This window comes from Capsicum annuum, chromosome 11 (genome assembly GCF_002878395.1).
Source record: "Capsicum annuum cultivar UCD-10X-F1 chromosome 11, UCD10Xv1.1, whole genome shotgun sequence".
Classification (NCBI taxonomy): domain Eukaryota; kingdom Viridiplantae; phylum Streptophyta; class Magnoliopsida; order Solanales; family Solanaceae; genus Capsicum; species Capsicum annuum.
This window is the reverse complement of record NC_061121.1, coordinates 189699857-189719222: the sequence shown is the minus strand read 5'-3', so window position 1 is coordinate 189719222 and position 19366 is coordinate 189699857. Positions and strand designations below refer to the sequence as shown.

General features: G+C 36.8%; 1 protein-coding gene and 1 long non-coding RNA gene across 2 annotated transcripts; both read left to right on the top strand.

The window, feature by feature from the left end:
• The first annotated feature begins 8461 nt into the window (after positions 1–8461).
• On the top strand, positions 8462–8968 carry LOC124888941 (uncharacterized protein K02A2.6-like). Its single transcript, XM_047400223.1, has one exon. It carries the CDS (start codon positions 8462–8464, stop codon positions 8966–8968), a length of 507 nt encoding a protein of 168 aa, XP_047256179.1.
• A 4384-nt stretch (positions 8969–13352) lies between these two features.
• LOC124888540 lies at positions 13353–15458 on the top strand. The gene is made up of 2 exons (XR_007046958.1): positions 13353–14310; positions 14929–15458. It is a non-coding gene; the product is annotated as an uncharacterized LOC124888540 (long non-coding RNA).
• Positions 15459–19366: the final 3908 nt, after the last annotated feature.

Here is a 19366-nt window from a genome sequence, read left to right as displayed (position 1 = left end):
ATGGAGATACCCATGGTTGTCACCTCGTACCGCCGTCATCAGGGGCCGTATGACATTATATTGAGCTTATCGGCTTAAAGGGTCTTCAACCATATGCTCCCTCACGAGTGCTTCGATAATTTAGACATAATCAAATCATTCCACTTCATGGAGATATAAGTAGATTTGAGGTTGATTTTGGTCCACTCTTTGAGATTCCTAGAGCAATGGAGTTGTTTCGAGAGTGGGGAATCTGATGACATTAGATGTGCTTTACGATCAAGCTTAATGTGCTCCAGAGTATTATGTGTGGTTATCAGTAGATATGGAGGAGGTGGGTTTAGATGTCAAGGAAAAGTCGTTGGATATGAAGATCTTGAAGAAACAGAATGGGTGCATGGTATCTTGATCAACCATTTTGTCATATCACCTGAAATGTGGGAACAAGTCATTCCCGGATCTTTGGCACATTTTGGAGCATGAAGACTTAGTTTAGTTGCTAGGATTTCTCTTTTATTATCATGTACTCTCTTTATGTTTTTGGCTAGGATTCCACTTTGTTATCATGTATTCTCTTTATGTTTTTGGAATCGATGTAATGGTCTAATGATGATATTTAAATAAAGTGGTTTGTTTCTCATTTTCTAACTCCAAACTCGAGCAATATCATTAATTATTGGCTTGGATCAATTTATCATAATCTCAATTACTTGGCGTTAGGCTAACCCTTAGCTCAAAAGGGTCGCCCAACTAGGAAACGCTATTTATTATTTTATTATCGTGTGATATAATTATCTTATGTGATATAACTATTTATGTGCTATGCGTGTTGTTAAATCAAAGGTAAATTGATCCATTCCCCAACAAATCTTTAGAAAACCCTTTGGGCAGAAAATACACACCTACTATCTAAAGTCCATCCAAAACATTCCAAGTCCCAAGTTTCTCAGAAAGTCCTCAACCATTTTCGTATTTCTATTCTTTCAGGAAAATTTGTCATGGATTCAAGGACCACACAACTGAAAAGACGAATAATGGAGTTAGCCCAAATAGAAGAAATGTAAAAAGAAGAGATCAAGAGATTGATTAGGAGGGCCGATCAGGCCAACGAGGAAATTGCTAAAGTCAAAAAGTTGATCGCACAGGAAAAGAAAAAGTTTAAGCAAGCTCCGCCTTCAAACTTAAGATAGGACCGCTGGCTAAGATTAAAGGGTATGTTGTTTGGCAAACTACGATCAGGGCAGGAAGTGAAAATATCACCCTCAAAGCTCACTCAAAATGACTCTCGGTACCCCTAGATCGTGACATGCTCGATGGTCTATCAGGTCCTAAAAGATATGAGAGTCCTCCACCCTAATCAAACAGAGGGATTTGGCTGTCTTCTCAAAAATGTTCATAAAAGATGTCATTATCATCCAAACCAATGTGGCCACACTATTGATGAGTGTATTTTTCTGAAGACTAGAATTTGCAACATGATCTGGAATGGTCAGATGAACAATTTGTTGGGACCACAAACCATTCTTTGTTGTGATCAGGTTGATCTAGGCATACCCATCAATGACGTGTATATTTACCAATAAGACTTTACAAAGTTTGAAGATACCTACCATGAAATCTACTCAAAGCTCATTCATGCCAAAATTTTAAAATCAGTGGAGAGGGAGCCTAATATGATGTCTAAGGCTTGGAAAAAATTTAGAAAGGTTTGCCATTATCATGGAGGGATCGGAGGGCACGACTTGGAGACTTGCCACACTTTTAAGATGGATTTAAAGAGCCTAGTGGATACAGGAAGAGTCAAGCTAGAATTTCCGCTATACCACCCATAGAAGATCAAGATGTAAAAGAAGCAGAATGAAGTGAGAATACCCGCATCTATCTAGGACTTAGTCATTAGTCTTGTCTTTTCTGCCATGGTTTTCCTTTCATATTTTCCTGATGTAATGAACTTTAATGGAATTTCAACAAAATGAAGTTTTATCCAAAGCTATTTGAATTACGTGCGACCTGATTTCTTCTTTGTGAGATACGTAGGCAGCCTTTTGGCCCGACCTTTATCCTTTAGAATTGTTATGTCTCGTTTTGTCAAAAAATGTCATATGAGTCCAAAATCAGAAGACTTGACAAAAATCTTGTCAAGAACCATTTATCCAAAAATTCAACGGATAAAGTCCTGCTCGTTAATTTCTTTTGAGTCAATACCCACCCATGGATCAATTTACCTACGATAAAAGCAACTTTGTATGTTTATTTTATGTCAGATATCTTGTATTAGTTGTCACTAACCGAATCTAACATAGTTGCCTTTGGAGTTGTTTTATCAGGTAATCAAGTAAGTAGAAATTGATCTGTGTTGGCAAAACTGGCTGAACATCAATACTTCACTAGATCTAAGGCAAATAAAAATTACTCCCTCGACCATCACTTAGCTGAAGAGGAAAGAATGACTGCTAGTAGTGAGGATAATGCTCTCACCGAAATTACTGTTAGGGATGGTGTGATAACGGGACAAGGTGAGATGATCATTGAACTAACTAGGAGAATGGAGGAGCTTCAAGAAGAAGTACAACGAGAAAAAGATATGGCTAATCTGGCCATCGCCGCTAATACGCCAGTCTTGGATATCCATGCACTTCCACTCCGATTCCCTCATTTTAGCTCTCCTAACAATGAAAGCCAACCAAATGACATACCCTCCGCTTCTATGCCTAGACCTCCCATTAATCCCATCAATCTATCGTGTCAAACCTATACCCCTCATACTTACAATACTAACCGAGAAAACAATCCAAATGCTTACCACCCTCAAAGCTTTACTCCAAATTACCAAAATAACTCCACAAATGCCTTCACTTCCCAAAATACCCACCCCACTTTCAGTCCCAATACCAATATTCCCCAAAACCCCGTCACCACATACCAAAACTTTGCTCACACCACTCAGAATCCTCTGATGACCCAAAATATGTCTCCCGCCACCATCCATGCCACTGTAATGCCTATCTCTTACCATACATTCCCTCAAAATTGAGAAATTAACCATTATGAAGAGATGTAGAAGGAGTGTAAGGTGCCTGAAGACAAACATGCTAGGGAGCTACCGCTGATTGCCAAGATGAAGAAGACACATGGTTCGCCCAATGCAGTAGGGCTCAGTTATGATGACCTTTGCATTCACCCTGAATTGAACCTGCCCGAAGGATTTAAAGTCCCTAAGTTTAAGATATTCAATGGTACTGAAAACCCTACGACCCACTTGAGAGGATATTGTGACCAAATGGTAGGTGCTGGTAGGAACGAGGCTTTGCAAATGAGGCTCTTTAGTCGAAGTTTGAGTGAGGAAGCATTAGAATGGTTTGCTTCACAGGAGCTAAAAAAATGGCCTGAATAGAAAGCTTTAGCCAGGGATTTTATTGATAGATTTACCTACAATATAGAGATGGTTCCTGATCGATATTCTTTGAACCGCATCAGGCAAAAGTCTAACAAATTCTTTTGTGAATATGCTTATCATTGGCGAAAAGAGGCAGCAAAGGTGCAACCTCCTATGACAAAAGAAGAAATAGTCATTGTGTTTACCCGAGCTCCAGAGGGAAAGTTTTATGACAAAATGATATCGGCAGTTCGTGCCACCTTTGCTAATTTGGTTAAGATTGGTGAAACAGTTGAAGAAGGACTCAGGACAGGAAAAATCAACATGACCTCTGCACAACTTGGATCTTCAGGATTCCCAAAGAAAAAGAGAGAAAATGTGTCTTTCATATCCTCTAGTCCAAACCTAAAGTCAAAGAATTTTTTTGATTCTAATTCTGGGCAAAGGCCATCACCGTCTATATACCCGTCAGCTCCACAAAATACCCAACCTGTGTTCTATACCCAACCTATCCCCCAAATTCCATAACCAAATTTCAATACAAATCAACCAAATTACCCAGCTCAATTACCAATTATCAGCTCACTACCAAGCTCCACTCTTAAATTTTCAAGCCTACCAAAAAGCTCCAGTTAGCCAAAATTACCATCAAGTCTCGCCTCCTGCTTACCAAAATCTTCCTCGTCCAAATAATGACAAGAAAGTCACTACAAATTTCACCGCTTTGGCTGAAGTAGAACTCAGTTGTTTGGAAGGTTTAAAAAAATAGATCTCATCCAACCTATCCCACCGAAAATCACCAATACCAATTCTCAATTTTTGTATGTCAATCAGTATTGTGCATATCATTTAGGAGGTGTTGGACACACAACTGAGGACTGTATTAATTTAAAGCATAAAATTCAAGATTTGATTGACCAAAAGGTGATTTCGCTTCAAACGCCGTCGCCGAATATTATGACCAACCTACTCCCAAATCATAAAGGGGCAACCATCAGTATGATAGAAATATATGATGAGTGAATGGTGAGTAAGTCTATAACCCAGGCTAGCCTGGAAAAAATGGATAGGGTGAAAGATGTAGAAAAAGTAGTTGCTACCTTAACTATCATCGAGAAACCCAAATTTGTTACCTTTATCGCACCTCATCAAACCTTCGCTTAGTTCCTGCAAGGGAAGAATTTATGGTAGAAGTCGCCACTGTGCAAGGAATAACTAGATCAGGGAGATGTTACACTTCATAGGAGCTTGCTAATGATGCCTACAAGAAGAGTGCTTAGAAAACGCCAATCTTGGAAGGGGAAATCGAAGAATTTTAGAGAAGAATGCAGCCGAAAGAGTACTCTATTGTGAAATATTTGGAGAAGACGCCCGCTCAGATTTCTATTTGGGCATTGCTTATGAGTTCTCAATATCATAAACAAGCTCTACTGAAAGTTCTTGATAAAGCCCATGTGCCCGTGGGCACCAGCACTAAAAATTTAGTGGCTATGATCAGTAGAGTGGTGGGAGCTCATCGCATTAGCTTCGATGGAGATGAGTTACCCTTCGAAGGAGTAATGCACAACAAAGCATTGTATATCACTATCAGATGCCAAGATAAGATCATTAACAGGGTATTAATTGATGATAGATCAGGTCTGAATATCTTTCCCTTATCTGTTCTGACTCAGTTGCACTATGATATAGGGAAAATGCGTCAAAACACGGTAAATGTAAGAGGTTTTGACGGGGGTCAGAGAAACACTATTGGGGAAGTGATGTTGCGTTTTTCAAATGGGGCCGGAAGAGTTCTTGGTTGAGTTTCAAATGATAGATATTTCCATAAGTTATAATCTGCTCTTAGGAAGGCCTTAGATTTACGCAACAAGGGCCGTTTCTTTAACGTTACACCAATTAGTGAAATTTGTGTGGGAAAATAATAAAGTGGTCATCCATGGTAAATGGAGTCATCTAAGTCACCCTAATGGTTGTGCTCCTGTGATTGAAGAAGTCCCGAAAGGGAGTGACTTTTATACAGTAGAGATCATGAATGCAGCTAAGGAAGACCTAACTCCTTATAAGCCAATGCCTTCAATTTACCAGATGTTGGCCACTGTTATGCTGAGAAACAGTTTTGAACCTGGGCGTGGATTAGGAAAGAATTTGAATAGGATCATTGAGCCGGTCGCGATCCCAGAGTAGTTTTTCAAATATGGGATAGGCTATGTGCCAAGTAAGGAAGGTAAAAGAGAGATAACGAAAGAAGCCCACAATTGGCGAAGAGATTACCTCCGCTCTACCAGTCATTCCTTGTATTTATGAAGCCTATACGTGATGGTCCCGAGAATGGAATAGGGAATTTATTTAAAGAGTGTGATGCCATTATGGAGGATTTCCTTGAGAAGATCGAGATCAAGAAAGATGAGCCAGGGGAGAAGCTGTCGAACTGGACTTCTACTCTAGTCATGACTCCCCAATTGAAGTGGTAGATGAAATGATGCAATTTAACTTTTGCAAAATTGGTGGTAGTCCGAATGAGGCTCGGGACCCACTTTTTAAGTTTTATTTACGTCATTTTCGCTTTTTATGTTTCCCAAAAGGCTCAGACCCGCACTAGTGCGGATTGTAGCCAATGTCTATAATATTTTAAATTTCAATGGAAGTCTCTCTTATTGCAAAGACATTTTTATCGATTTCACTACATTATTCAATCGCTTTAATCTAACTTATATTGTTATGATTTTAGTAATAATAATTTAAAACCTGCTAATGTCATGTCATGTCAAGAGCTAAATGAATAAATCAAAGCCAATGATGATGAATGAGAAAACTTTGATGAAGAAATAGTGGCCCCAGAGCGATTAACAGAGGAATTAAAAGAATTTGAGGATCGGGAAAAGCCCAACTTAGAAGAAACTGAGATAGTTAATCTAGGTGATGATGGAAAAGTCAAAGAAACCAGGATCAGTGTTCATCTTGCAGAAGCACAGAAAAGAAAATGCATCGGGTTTCTTAAAGAATACATTGACATATTTGCTTGGTCGTATGATAACATGCCAAGATTCAGATATTGTATCACACAAGTTGTCAATTGATCCGGGGTTCAATCCTGTGAAGCAAAAGTTGCGGAAATTTAAGTCAGATCTGAGTCTGAAAATCAAGGAGAAAGTTACTAAGCAGATCCAAGCGACGTGGTTGAAGTCACGAAATATCTAACATGGCTAGCCAATATTGTTCTAGTACCGAAGAAGGATAGAAAGGTCAGGATTTGTGTCGATTATAGGGACTTGAACAAAGCCAGTCCTAAAGATAACTTTCCATTACCCAATATTTATATTCTCATTGACAACTGTGCAAGGCATGAAATACAGGCATTCGTGGATTGCTTTGCCGGATACCATCAAATACTGATGTACAAAGAAGATGCATAGAAAATAATCTACATCACACCCTGAGTTGTTTATCACTATTGGGTAATGCCCTTCGATCTCAAGAATGCTGGGGCTACGTATATGAGAGCCATGATGACCATATTTCATGGTATAATCCATAAGGAGATTGAAGTGTATGTGGACAACGTGATCATCTAATCTAGCAGGAGTTTGGACCACTTGGCTCATTTGGGAAAGTTGTTTGATCAATTGTGAAAGTACAATCTGAAGCTGAACCCCGCTAATTATGCTTTTAGGGTGCTGACTGGGAAGCTGTTGGGTTTCATAGTTAGTAGAAGGGGCATTGAGCTTGACCCTTCAAAACTTAAGGCGATTCAAGAACTGCCTCCTCCGAAGACGAAGAAGGAAGTCATGAGTTTCTTAGAGAGAGTGAATTACATCATCAGGTTCATAGCCCAGTCAATGGTTATTTGTGAGCCAATCCTCAAGATGTTAAAGAAAGATGCAGCAAGTGAATAACTGAGGAATGCCAGGGAGCTTTTGACAAGATCAAGGATTATTTGTCTAGTACACCAGTACTAGTTCCCCCAAGAGAAGAAAGTCCTCTATTGTTGTATTTATCGGTCTCTGATAATGCATTTGGATGTGTCTTAGGGCAACAGGATGAAACTGGGAAGAAGGAAAAGCAATTTATTACTTGAGTAAGAAGTTCACTCCATATGAGGCTCATTACACGCTATTGGAAAAAACATGTTGTGCATTGACTTGGGTGGACCAAAAGTTGAGGCATTACCTGACGTCAATACAACGTATTTCATCTCCAGAATGTATCCATTGAAGTACATATTCCAAAAGGCCATGCCCACGGGGAAATTAGCCAAATGACAAATGCTATTGAGTGAGTTCGACATTGTATACGTGACTCAAAAGGCGATCAAAGGGCAGGACCTTGTAGATCATCTGATAGAGAATACAGTTGATGAAGAGTATGAGCTACTCCGAACTTATTGCCCAGATAAAAAGGTACTGTCGTAGGGGAAGACATTGCCGAAATGTACCCAGATTGGGCGGTTAATTTCAAGGGTTTAGGAATTAAGGCAGTCTTAATATCAGAAACTGGTCAACATTATCTAGTTACGGCTAAACTGCGTTTCTTTTGCACCAATAATATTCCTGAATATAAGGCTTGTGTTCTCGATCTTAGACTGGCTATTTATATCAATATTTGGGAGCTACTAGTCATTGTAGATTCTGATCAATTAGTTCACTAGGTTCGGGGTGAATGAGCCATAAAGAACCCTAAAATCACGCCATATGTGGAATTAGTACATAAGTTATGCAGAAGATTCAAGGAGGTAGAATTCAAGTATGTTCCCAGAATACAAAATGAGTTCCTCGATGCTTTGGCCACTATATCCTCCATGATTCAACATCTGGATCAAATTTACATTGATCCGTTGGAGAAAAGTGTGAAAAAACAACCTGCACATTGCGCAAAAGTTGAGGCAGAACCAGACGAAAAGCCATGATACTTCGATATCAAGAGGTATTTAGAAGTTGGGGCGTATCCCGAAGATGCAACCGTAAATCAAAAGAAAACAATCCATCAGATGGCCAATAATTTCTTTTTGACTGGGGAAGTCCTTCACAGGAGGACCCCAAACTTGGAACTTTTGCGATGTGTAGATTCCATTAAAGCTACAAAATTACTTGAAAAAATTTATGTCGGAACATGTGGAACTCATATGAACGGGTTTATTTCTGGATGACCATCGAAAGTGATTGTAGCAAGTTTGTGCAAAAATGCCATAAGTTCCAAGTACCAGGAGATCTGATTCGGGTGTCCCTACACGAACTTAATATTATGAGCTTGCCCTGGCCGTTTGTAGCTTGTAGCATGGATGTCATCGGCCCGATTGAGCCACTAGCTTTTAATGGACACAGATTTATTTTAGTTACTATTGATTACTTTACCAAGTGGATAGAAGCTGCCTCATACAAGACGGTGACCAAGAAGGTGGTAATAGTTTTTGTTAAGAATAACTTGATTTGCCAATTTAGGATACCCAAGTCAATCATCACAGACAATGGAGCAAACTTGAATAGTAATTTAATGAAAGAGACATGTGAACAGTTCAAGATCATTCATCGAAATTCGACCGCATATCGTCCTCAAATGAATGGAGCAGTAGAAGCTGCCAACAAGAACATCAAGAAGATTTTGAAAGATGGTCGATAGTCAACGATCATGGCATGACATACTGCCTTATGCCTTGTTGGGATATCGCACGACAGTCAGAACTTCAACTGGGAAAACTCATTATCCGTTAGTCTATGGGGCAGAAGTGGTGGTACCCACTGAAGTTTAAATACTATCTTTAAGGATTATCTAAGAAGCGGTTCTGAGTACTGAAGAATGGGTCCGTGCTTGTCATGAATAACTTATAATGATTGATGAAAAAAAGGATGAGCGTTGTATGACATGTCCAATTATATCAACAGCGAATGATTCACACTTTTAACAAAAGAGTAAGAGCTCGCACTTTTGAAGTTGGACAATTAGTGCTCAAATGCATATTCTCTCACCAAGAAGAGTATAAGGGAAGGTTCGCTCCAAATTGGCAGGGGCCGTATGTAGTCTGCAAAGTGTTATCGGGAGAAGCTTTGATTTTGTCTGAAATGGATGGTCAGAGGTAGACCAAGCCACTCAATTCTGATGCAATAAAGAGATACTATGGCTAATGTGGGGGTTCTTTGTGCTTATTTCCTTGTAATTTCTTTCTCATTTGTAATCATTTTTATGCTTTGTAAGTGGCTTTAAAGTTTCCAACCTTTTATGTATGAACTACGTTTGACCTAAATTCCCGAGAAGAGGATACGTAGGCGGCCTATGTCGTCTTCGATCAACCCCTTATAAAATTTTAGTTAAATTCTCTTGAACTACGCGATGACCTGAATTCCCAAGGATGTGATAAGTAGGTGGCCTTGTTGGCTTCGGTCATCCTTTTAACTATATTTTATTCTCTTATGTTATGGGAACTACGTTTGACCTGATTTCTGTTTAATAGGATACGTAGGCGCCACAACGACTTAGGCGTATCACCCCAGGAAATGGAAACTGATAAAATTTTTGAGAAGAAATCTCAAAAATTCAAAAGAAGTTCATCCTCTCGCAACCCAGATTAAGTTTTGAGAGAAACATCAGTAACTGGGGCAGAAATTTTGAGGAAGACCTTAAAATTTCCACCATACTGTACTAAAAATTCAAGGGCGACAACATGAGTTTTTGGTACCGAAAGAATAGAGTCGACTGCATGGACTTCAGCTACAAAGTCTCAACGCCTCGAGCCAAGAATGTTCATTAAAGCTCGTATATGACACGACTTAATTGACAGAGACCCCTCCCAATCTTATAAAAAGAATTTGAAAATTCAATTATTTGCAAAAGTACTTACTTTAATTTTTTATGCTATGATTTTGCCTTACATCCACCAACTCGGGGAGTCGAAGTAGGAGTCAAAAAATGACAAACACCTGAAGAAGATGAGAACCCAATGATGGCGATGACAAGAGTTGAAGATCGAAAAAGTCAACAGAGATCAATTTTTGCCAAAAACTAACAATTTTTCTATGGATGCAGGTTATCCTGAAGCCAACAAAAATCAATGAAAGCGCCGATTATTCACCGTATTCCTTTGATTTAAAGTAATACAAGAAAGCTAAACATCCCAAGGCCAATAAGAAAGAGCCAAGATTGTTAGGAGCTGAAAACAATTGAGTTTTCCAAACTAACGATTTTTGTTGGTTATAGGTATCATCAAACGTGGAAAGTAAGATGATGACTTACTCACATCCCTAGCAAATCAAAGATGGGTGTTTAAAATAGTACATGGAAAGGTCCAACATGTTAGTGGAATGGTCAAGGTGATGTTCTCTACAATTGTTGCACGATTATTTGCATTCCTTCTCATCTTTCTACTGCATCATTTCATGCCGAGAGGGCCATGCCAAAAGGACCATGCCGAGAGGGCCATACCAAAAGGGCCATGCCGAGAGGGTCATGCCATGAGGGCCATGCCAAAAAGGCCATCCCAAGAGGACCATGATGTAAGAGTCACGTCCTGAAAACTATATCGCCTTCTTCGACTAGTTTCGAAGAGACATTAATCTAAGGGTATCTCTATATTGCATATGATGCCCATGATTGATTCAAAGTCTTCTATATCCGTTAATCACATATAGACGAAAGAGTCTATTGTTGATGGATATTCTGAAGCATTTTCATTTATATCTGATAATCATGTAAAGACAAATAGTCTGGCGTTGAAGGATATTCTAAGCATCCACATCTGATCAAATCATGCAAAGGAAAAACAGTCTGGCATTGAGAGATATTCATCAGTTTCAAGTGCATCAATCGCCAAAGAGTTAATTACATTCACTATTGGATCTCAAGAAACATATGGTCCGAAGGATGTCTATACGTCGCTACCCGAAAACGTACGATGTACTAGATTTTTTTAGAATTGACAATCAAAGGATCATTTGTAAGTCACATTATTTGAAATAGGATAGTGTACGAGATTACCTATAAGTTAATAGAATATGGGTTATCCGTAAGCCGCAACAACATCCTAACCGGATAGCGTGCAAGGTTACCCAAAGATCAATAATTTGAAGGTTGTCCATAAGTCACAACTAAATCCTTACCAGAAAATACGCAAGATTATCAAAATTGATAGGTCCAACGGTTCTCTATAAGCCGCATCATATCCAAGATCGATTATGCACAGGATTACCTAAAGGCTACCAATTTGAGAGTTATCTATAAGTCAATTGTATCCAAGGTCGGATAATGTGCAAGACTACCTGAGAGATAGATATTGGAGGGATATCTATAAGTTATCTCTTAACCAAGGTCGAATAATGTGTATGATTAATCAAAGGCTAGCAACTTAAAAGATATCTATAAGTCGCCTCATATCCAATATAAAATAATGCGCAAAATTATCCAAAGATTGACAATTCGAGGAAATCTATAAGTTGTATCGGTACGAAAGATGCACAAGACTCCCCGAGGTCAAACAAGACAAGCATTATAGGTGACCAAAAGGTTTTCCACATTAGCATATGGCCATGCGGGTGCAGAGACTGCTCTATACAAAGTGTCGTCGATGCCCAAGAGGGCCACCCCACTTTGAAGAAAATTTTCCACTGTTGAGGTAACTATTCTATCCAACAACAAAAGGGTTGTGTCGATTATTTCAAGGGTTGTCACCCTTCTAACAGGTATATGAAAGGATGATGTATTCTGCAAGTTGCAACTCATGCGGAGATATGGTAAATCCCGTAGTGAATTATGTTTATCACCAACAGTTTTGTTTGAGATGTTGTCGAGAGTATCCAAAAAGGATGAAAATCTCAAACCAAAATCATAGGTGCGGACGAATCCAAAAAGGACGCAACACAACGAGGAACTTTTTCTCAGCAACGAACTGGGACATAGTCCGAAGAGGAATACCAAACTCTTTGGACGCGAGCTAAAAGACGACTCCCACCACCATCAAACCACATCCCTATTAGAAGGCATATAGGTGTTTTGGGATTTTGGTTTCAGTTTTACTTTTGGGGTATTTATAAACACACGCCGAAAGTAACTTTCTTTTTCCTTCAAATCCGAGTGACAACACACTCAGATTTTTGGAAATTGGGTTCGAGTAAAATCTTACCTATGGATGTGAAGAGCTCCACATTCATGGTTAAGAGGTTACAAGTCTCTTTTCCGCAACTCAACAAGCTTGTCATTCATCTCGAGCGAAAGATCATCTAAAATAAAAGACTATCTTTTCTACCGATCGAGTCAAACTACAAGTAGTCTGATTCCCCGAGTCTCGGGGATATGTAGCTGAGCTCTATGTGAAAAACTCGACTGCATTCCAACATCTCCCCTATCCGCTTATTATCAGTTTTTCGATTTTACTAAAACTCAAAATCAGGATAGCTTGTGAATTCTTTAAAAATCTTGCTTAAAATCAGGCGTTATGTACTACAAGTAGCCTGAATTCTCATGTAACCTGAGATATGTGGGAAACTCGATATCGGGGTCCGATCATAACTCCATAAAATTTGCACGAAAATCAACCTCTCTTAGAAACGAATTTGTGGTCGGTCAAAACTAGGAATGTCAAACTCTTTTTTTCCAGGGTTACTTGCATCCACCCTATCCGAAGAGAGGGGTCAGTTGTTGACACCTAATTTTTGCCCTCCCCAACTAAGTTAAATTTCGAGTTCCTTCGATTTTAAATAAAATTACAACATTGATTTTATCCGAATACAAATTTTTCATAGTATTTATCTCTGTAATTTTGTCATTTTAATTAGCGATTATATTTTTTTGTATTCATATATATATATGAGATTGTATAATTCCATTACTTGAATAATCATTTTACAAAAATTAGATTTTAATCAAGTATTTTTTTCAAAAATTGATTCAAATAGTTAAAGTCTTGATTTTAATATAGTTTATTCTCAAAATAATTTATTTGAAAAATATTTTTTTGATTTTATTGAATCAAGAAGCTCGGGATTGAATAGGTTGGTGATTCATTTCAAATTTTTGATTCAATTTGGTCGATTCATTGAATTTGGTTATAATTGAAATTAAATAGGTCAAAGTTACGAAGCAAATTGGTCGATTAATTGTCCATATAGATCAAAATGTAAATGAACTAATTAAATCCCTATCTAATATGACTATATTTTAAATGACCCAAGAATTGGCCAAAATAACTCTTTCTTATTCTTAATTTTGGGCCACAATAGCAGCCCAACAAGTCAACAACATTAGCAGCCCAACAAGTCAACAACTAGCCTAGCAGCAGCACACCGCTCAGCCCAATGTAGAGGTAACCCGGCCCAAATTTCTTTTTCCCTTTTAACTCATTTTCCACCTTAACAACGTACTACACCAACAATACACCGACACATCAACGCTTACAGAAACGACATTCAATAGCGTACAAACATCGAACAAACCAATAATTTCAAACCGTAAAACCAAAAACGCGACAACAATATATTCAACAATTCATCAACGGCGTAATAGCAATACAACGTCAACAACAGCAAAACCAATGAACGGTGTCTATCCCCAAAACCCAGCCACGTCATATCATTTTTTTAGCTCATTCAACCCTTTGAAACCAACAGTGGCAGGGAAACATTTCCCAAATTGTGAAACAATGGAATGTTGCTCTGAAATCGTCATTAATTCAAGATATTGTGGAGATTTTTTGTTGAATTGGAATTCAAATTCCATCCTTTTGCAATTTTTTCAAATCCGGTTCTCATCTGTAAATAGCCCCTCCCTCACCATGGAAAAAGAAGATTTTTTGGGAGAAAACTTGGAGATTCTGGAGACACACGCCTCTAATTTCACGCAACCGGAAATCTTTGAGGAACGTTCAAGAAACGAATCAAAATTCGATGATTTGATGGAATTCCAGTGATCGGTATAGAGCCTAGGTGGTGGAAGTTCGGTCGTTAAGCCCGTTTGTCCCTGCTCCTGCCCGAAAACAGGTGTGAAACCTCTTATTGTTGCATTTTTATTTTTTCATGATTTGACATTGCAATATGAATTCCACGGTATCGATAAGTTTTTTGGGGCTGATGTTTTGAGCTTTACGTATTTCTTTGTTATTGTTAAGAGTTAAGATTCGTCTTGAGGGAAGATGTTCGTTGAAAAGCCTTGAACTTTTGTTGTTTTTCATGGAACTATTTGGGTTTGTTTCATAGTATATGCATTTGTAATTGTCATAATTGTCTAATGTATATATGTCTCATAGTAATACATTTATTTGAGTTATAGAAAAGTCAATATAAATATATGTGTAGTAGCATATGCGTTAGTTAAATTTTGTATGTTGTAACGTGTCGTCCATATTTTGACCTTTATACCTGATTTGTATTGTAATTATGCACCATGAATTGGTGTCCCATGGTGAATAAAAGTGCGTTAGTTTTGTTTCCCTTCTTTCGGTTAATTCTTATTGTGTGCTCGTATGGACACTAATCCTTATCTCATTTCTTTTGCATGAACGCCCTCATTCGAGTCCTTTTGGACTCATTCCTTGCATCCTTGTTGAGTTGAATCCAGATCAAAACCTTAAAGTCCTAAAAGCTCTATTTTTGCATCAGTATACAGTGATGTACATGCCGCTATACATAAATATACAGCTGCAGAAAAAAGGAAATGGAAAAAGAAGATGATTATACTGGGAGGAAATTAAGTTTGTCTGTATATGACTGAAATACGGTCATATATACACCGTATATATACGAAAACGCAGGAAAAAGGGGCTGGTATTCATGTAGTATACAATGCAGAAAAATGGACCTAAGTCCATAATATTAAAAACCCAAAGGTTGGGCATGTTATTAATAGGCTAAAAGGGGGCCAACTCCAATTCTTTATATAAATACCAACCCTTTTGGAAGTAATTACAGTCTCTCCTACTTTTTTAATTATTTTACTCTTTCTCCCTATTAATATACATACCATAACCGATATATACATATCATTTTGTGTATATGTTGGGATTTTTGTAATATGTTTAGAGAGTTGGATTGTTTGTAATATTAGAAACATAAGTTGTGTATTTGTGTAATTTTTAGTTATCTTTATTCTCTTGTAATTCTTAATGGAAAAGATACTTGTTTATTTATGTTAGCACTAACTATAATTAATTAATCTAGTAATTTCGCCGACGTCACCATTCCATCTATCTCGAACTACTCGTTTATTTTATAATTTTTCCACATAATTCATAAAAAGAAAGAAAAAATGACATTTGTTTCATTCATAGGGGTAAAAAATAATTTTCTTCAAATTCAAGAAACCATTTTGTATCGCAAATTTAATTTTTTTTCATAATTGGCAAAAAATATTTTATTTTATTTACATGTTTTACCTTTAACATTTTTTTTTTAAATGATGTTATTGACCTCTCATAATAAGTTAAAAACAATAATAATAAAATAATCATGCAATTTTTCATGAAAAATCGACCTATCTCCTTCTTAAATTCAATTATGCAATCTAGCTTAGATAAGTTTCCTTCTTTTTATTCTAGCCAATATTTCATAATTTCCCTAGAAATAATCACGAACTAAGTAGAAAATTTTCAATTGGCATCTTCCTTGATTATTTCTAAAAATTTAGATTTTCTTGTGATTAAACAAAATATTTTTCTCAAGCAAGATATTTCGTACTATTTCTCAAAATAGACGGAATATCCGTAATCTTTCTAAACAAAAAAAAATTAATATTGAATTAAGTAGGATATATTATAGCTTTTTTCCCCTAATTCAAGTAGACTATTTCTCATTTGAATAAACAAATGTCATTTTAGATGTGTAGATAAATAATCTTAATATTTAAAATTTAACTTTTTTTTTTTTTGTTAAGTTAGTCACCCTTTTCAAGTTAGTCAAAAAACAAGTCTTTTGGTGAACCGTTTCAAAACGGACGCTCCTAAGTGCTATAAAAACCTTCTTAGGGCATTAACTGAACCCTTACTCAGTTTCTCTGATTTCTCTGATTTATTTCTTTTTTTAAAACTTTGAAATCTCTTTAAGTTTTTCTTGATATTTCCGATAAAATCAAGTGGCGACTCTGTTAATTTTTTCAAACTACTTCTAAATTTTGAAATAGTTTGAAGAAGTCAAAACCATTTTCTTAAAAAATAAAATCCAAAAAGGGATAAAACAATTACTATTAGGATACTTTGAGACACTAAATTATTAAATGAAGTGCTTAGCTTCTTTTGAATTTCAGATTAATGTTGAGTTGAGTAATCTGAGTTAAATAATTCTCCCACCAGAGGATTTAGTGTGGGTACCACTCACGATGAATTTGGATCGTGGCATTATCATTATTCCACGACGGAATACATATACAAACTCCTGAACTATTTCACTTTTCCTGTATAGGCACCTCAATTAAGACAGGTACCTATTGAACCCTTTACTCCTTCACAAATAGTTTCAATTGAGCCCAATTTGCTGACATGGCAAAAATTATAAAATGTGTGTAATACACAAGCTAGTGACGTGGCAAAGTGGCAAATCCAATAATGACACGTATTATTTTAACTTAAAATAATTTAATTTTTTTAATATAATTAAATTTAAATTAAAAAAATAAACTAATACACCCCCACCCCACCAGTCTTTCTCTTCCAAACCCCCCACCCCACCCCCCCCCCCCCCCCCCCCCCCCCCCCCCCCCCCCCCCCCCCCCCCCTCCAACAGCCTTTCTCTTCCACCCCCTCCCCCCACCCCCCCTCCCGACTGAACACAGCCCTCTCCCCCTTTTCGTCTATTGAACAACCCCCCTCCCCTTTTCATCAACTGAACAACCCACCCCTCGTCGATTGAACATAGCCCTCCCCCTCGTCATTGAACATAGCCCTCCCTTCTTTGTCCATTCCCTCATTAATGGAGAAGCGGATGGTTATTTTTTTCTTAAATTTCTTCAATGTGTTTTTTAAAGAAGCCATTAATGGAGAAAAAGATATGGAGAGGTCATTAATTATGATTGTTTATTCAATTTATATATGGATGATTTTTAAAGAAGCCATTAATGAAGAAGAAGATATGGAGAAGAAGATGATGGTTGTTTCCCCTTTTTTTTAATTTCTTTATAATGTGTTTTTTTAATTGATTGAAATTTTTTATATTTAATTTTGTTGAGTAATTATGCTTTCTCATTCAACTTATATGTGAATAATTTTTGAAGAAGCCATTGATGGAGAGAAGATATGGAGAAGAAGAAGATGATGGTTATTTTCTTCTTTAAAAAAATAAAAATTCTTTAATGTATTTTTTTGTAATTGGTTGTAATTGTTTATGTTTAATTTTTTTAATTAATTAAGATTTCTCACTCTCCTTTAGGAGAGTGCATTACACATGTCACTTCATGTCAGCGCCACATCAGCAATTGGGCTTAATTGACACATTTTGTGAAAGAGCCAAGGGTTCAATAGGTAGATGGTTTAATTGAGGTGCCTATACAGAAAAAATGAAATAGTTAAGGGGCCTGTATATGTATTTAGCCTTATTCCACACGTGTACACTAATTTCTAGGTCTCTAATCTATATCATTATATGGGTGCACATCACTTTAACAAACCGATGAAGTCCACACCTAAGCACTAATCAAGAACCTTCTCACCTTCGCCTTCCTCAACTTATCAATCTATAGTTTATTAATTATTGGATTCTATTCGCACAATTTTACCTAACCCTGCATTAGTCAATTAATGATTCACTAATATTATTTTATTATAACCTATTTCATCCACTCCTATCAAACAAGAGTTTGTATAATTAGTTGAACTTTAATTTCCATGAAGGAAAATTACCAACTTCATCATTACAAGGTCATATCAGGCAATTGAAAAGTTGTCCATACGAGCACCCAATCACAATATCAAGAATCGACTCATCAAATAGAGTGACCACATAAGGATAACAATGTATATCAACATAAATGATTCACTCAAAGAAATCCAAATAATGTATAGTATATTTAAAACCCCGTCCACTCAAGGAACTGTCAAACTTCGTAAATTATAGTGTACACACATGCTATGAAACATATGATTGCCCTCTTGTCATGATCTATAGGGAACGAGCTCAAACATGTACCAAATATACTAGACAACTGGTGTCTTGCCATCCTTATGCCAAAAGAAGTGTTATGCTTCCCTTACCCAGCATTCCCATCCTTATACTGTTTTAAGTCAATCAATTCAATCACAATCAAGCATTTACCATAATCAACTCACAACAAAGACATGTGTTATTTACAAGTATAATTACATAGTAAGTTCGAAATCAACAACACTTGTATATCAATATGATTCTTTATCAATCATATTATAAGTTATCAATCCATAATACTTGTACTCAACATTTAACATGTGCATCATTTACTAGCATGCATTGTAACTAAATAAATAAACATTAAGTTAAAAATACACACATTCAATCAAATTGAGTCTTAACTCTAGTTCAATCATAATCCACTATCCATTTCAAGTACCATCCACAACTTATTACACCGGCCATATCAAAAAGTAACTTTTCAATAATAATTTTTCTCGAAGACCAAGCAAAATATAACAAAGCAACATACACATAATCAATTGAATCTAAACTCCTATCTTATAATACCCACAGGGGTTTATATAAATTCATATAAGTCCTTTCACTTGATTACTGCTTACTTATGATCACCTACTATTCTCCATAAACTTTCGCACCTATTCCTCTACCACAACCACTCATCATAAACTGAACCCTTTTTACTTCCCAACTCCCAACTTATCTTGATGTCATAATTAGTTGATTTATCTCAAAACTTTTTGTTGGTCCTTGCCCAGAATATTAATATACATAATTACACTGTTTAATACAAGCGGTTATATTAAAACATAGCAATCGTCAATAATAGGTATAATTTAATGGAATTAACATCAGATTAATACAAGTTCACTTGATTTATTAATGCTAATCCAACCTTACGTCATTACTTAATTAGCATAAATGGCATAACAACATGCAGAAATCA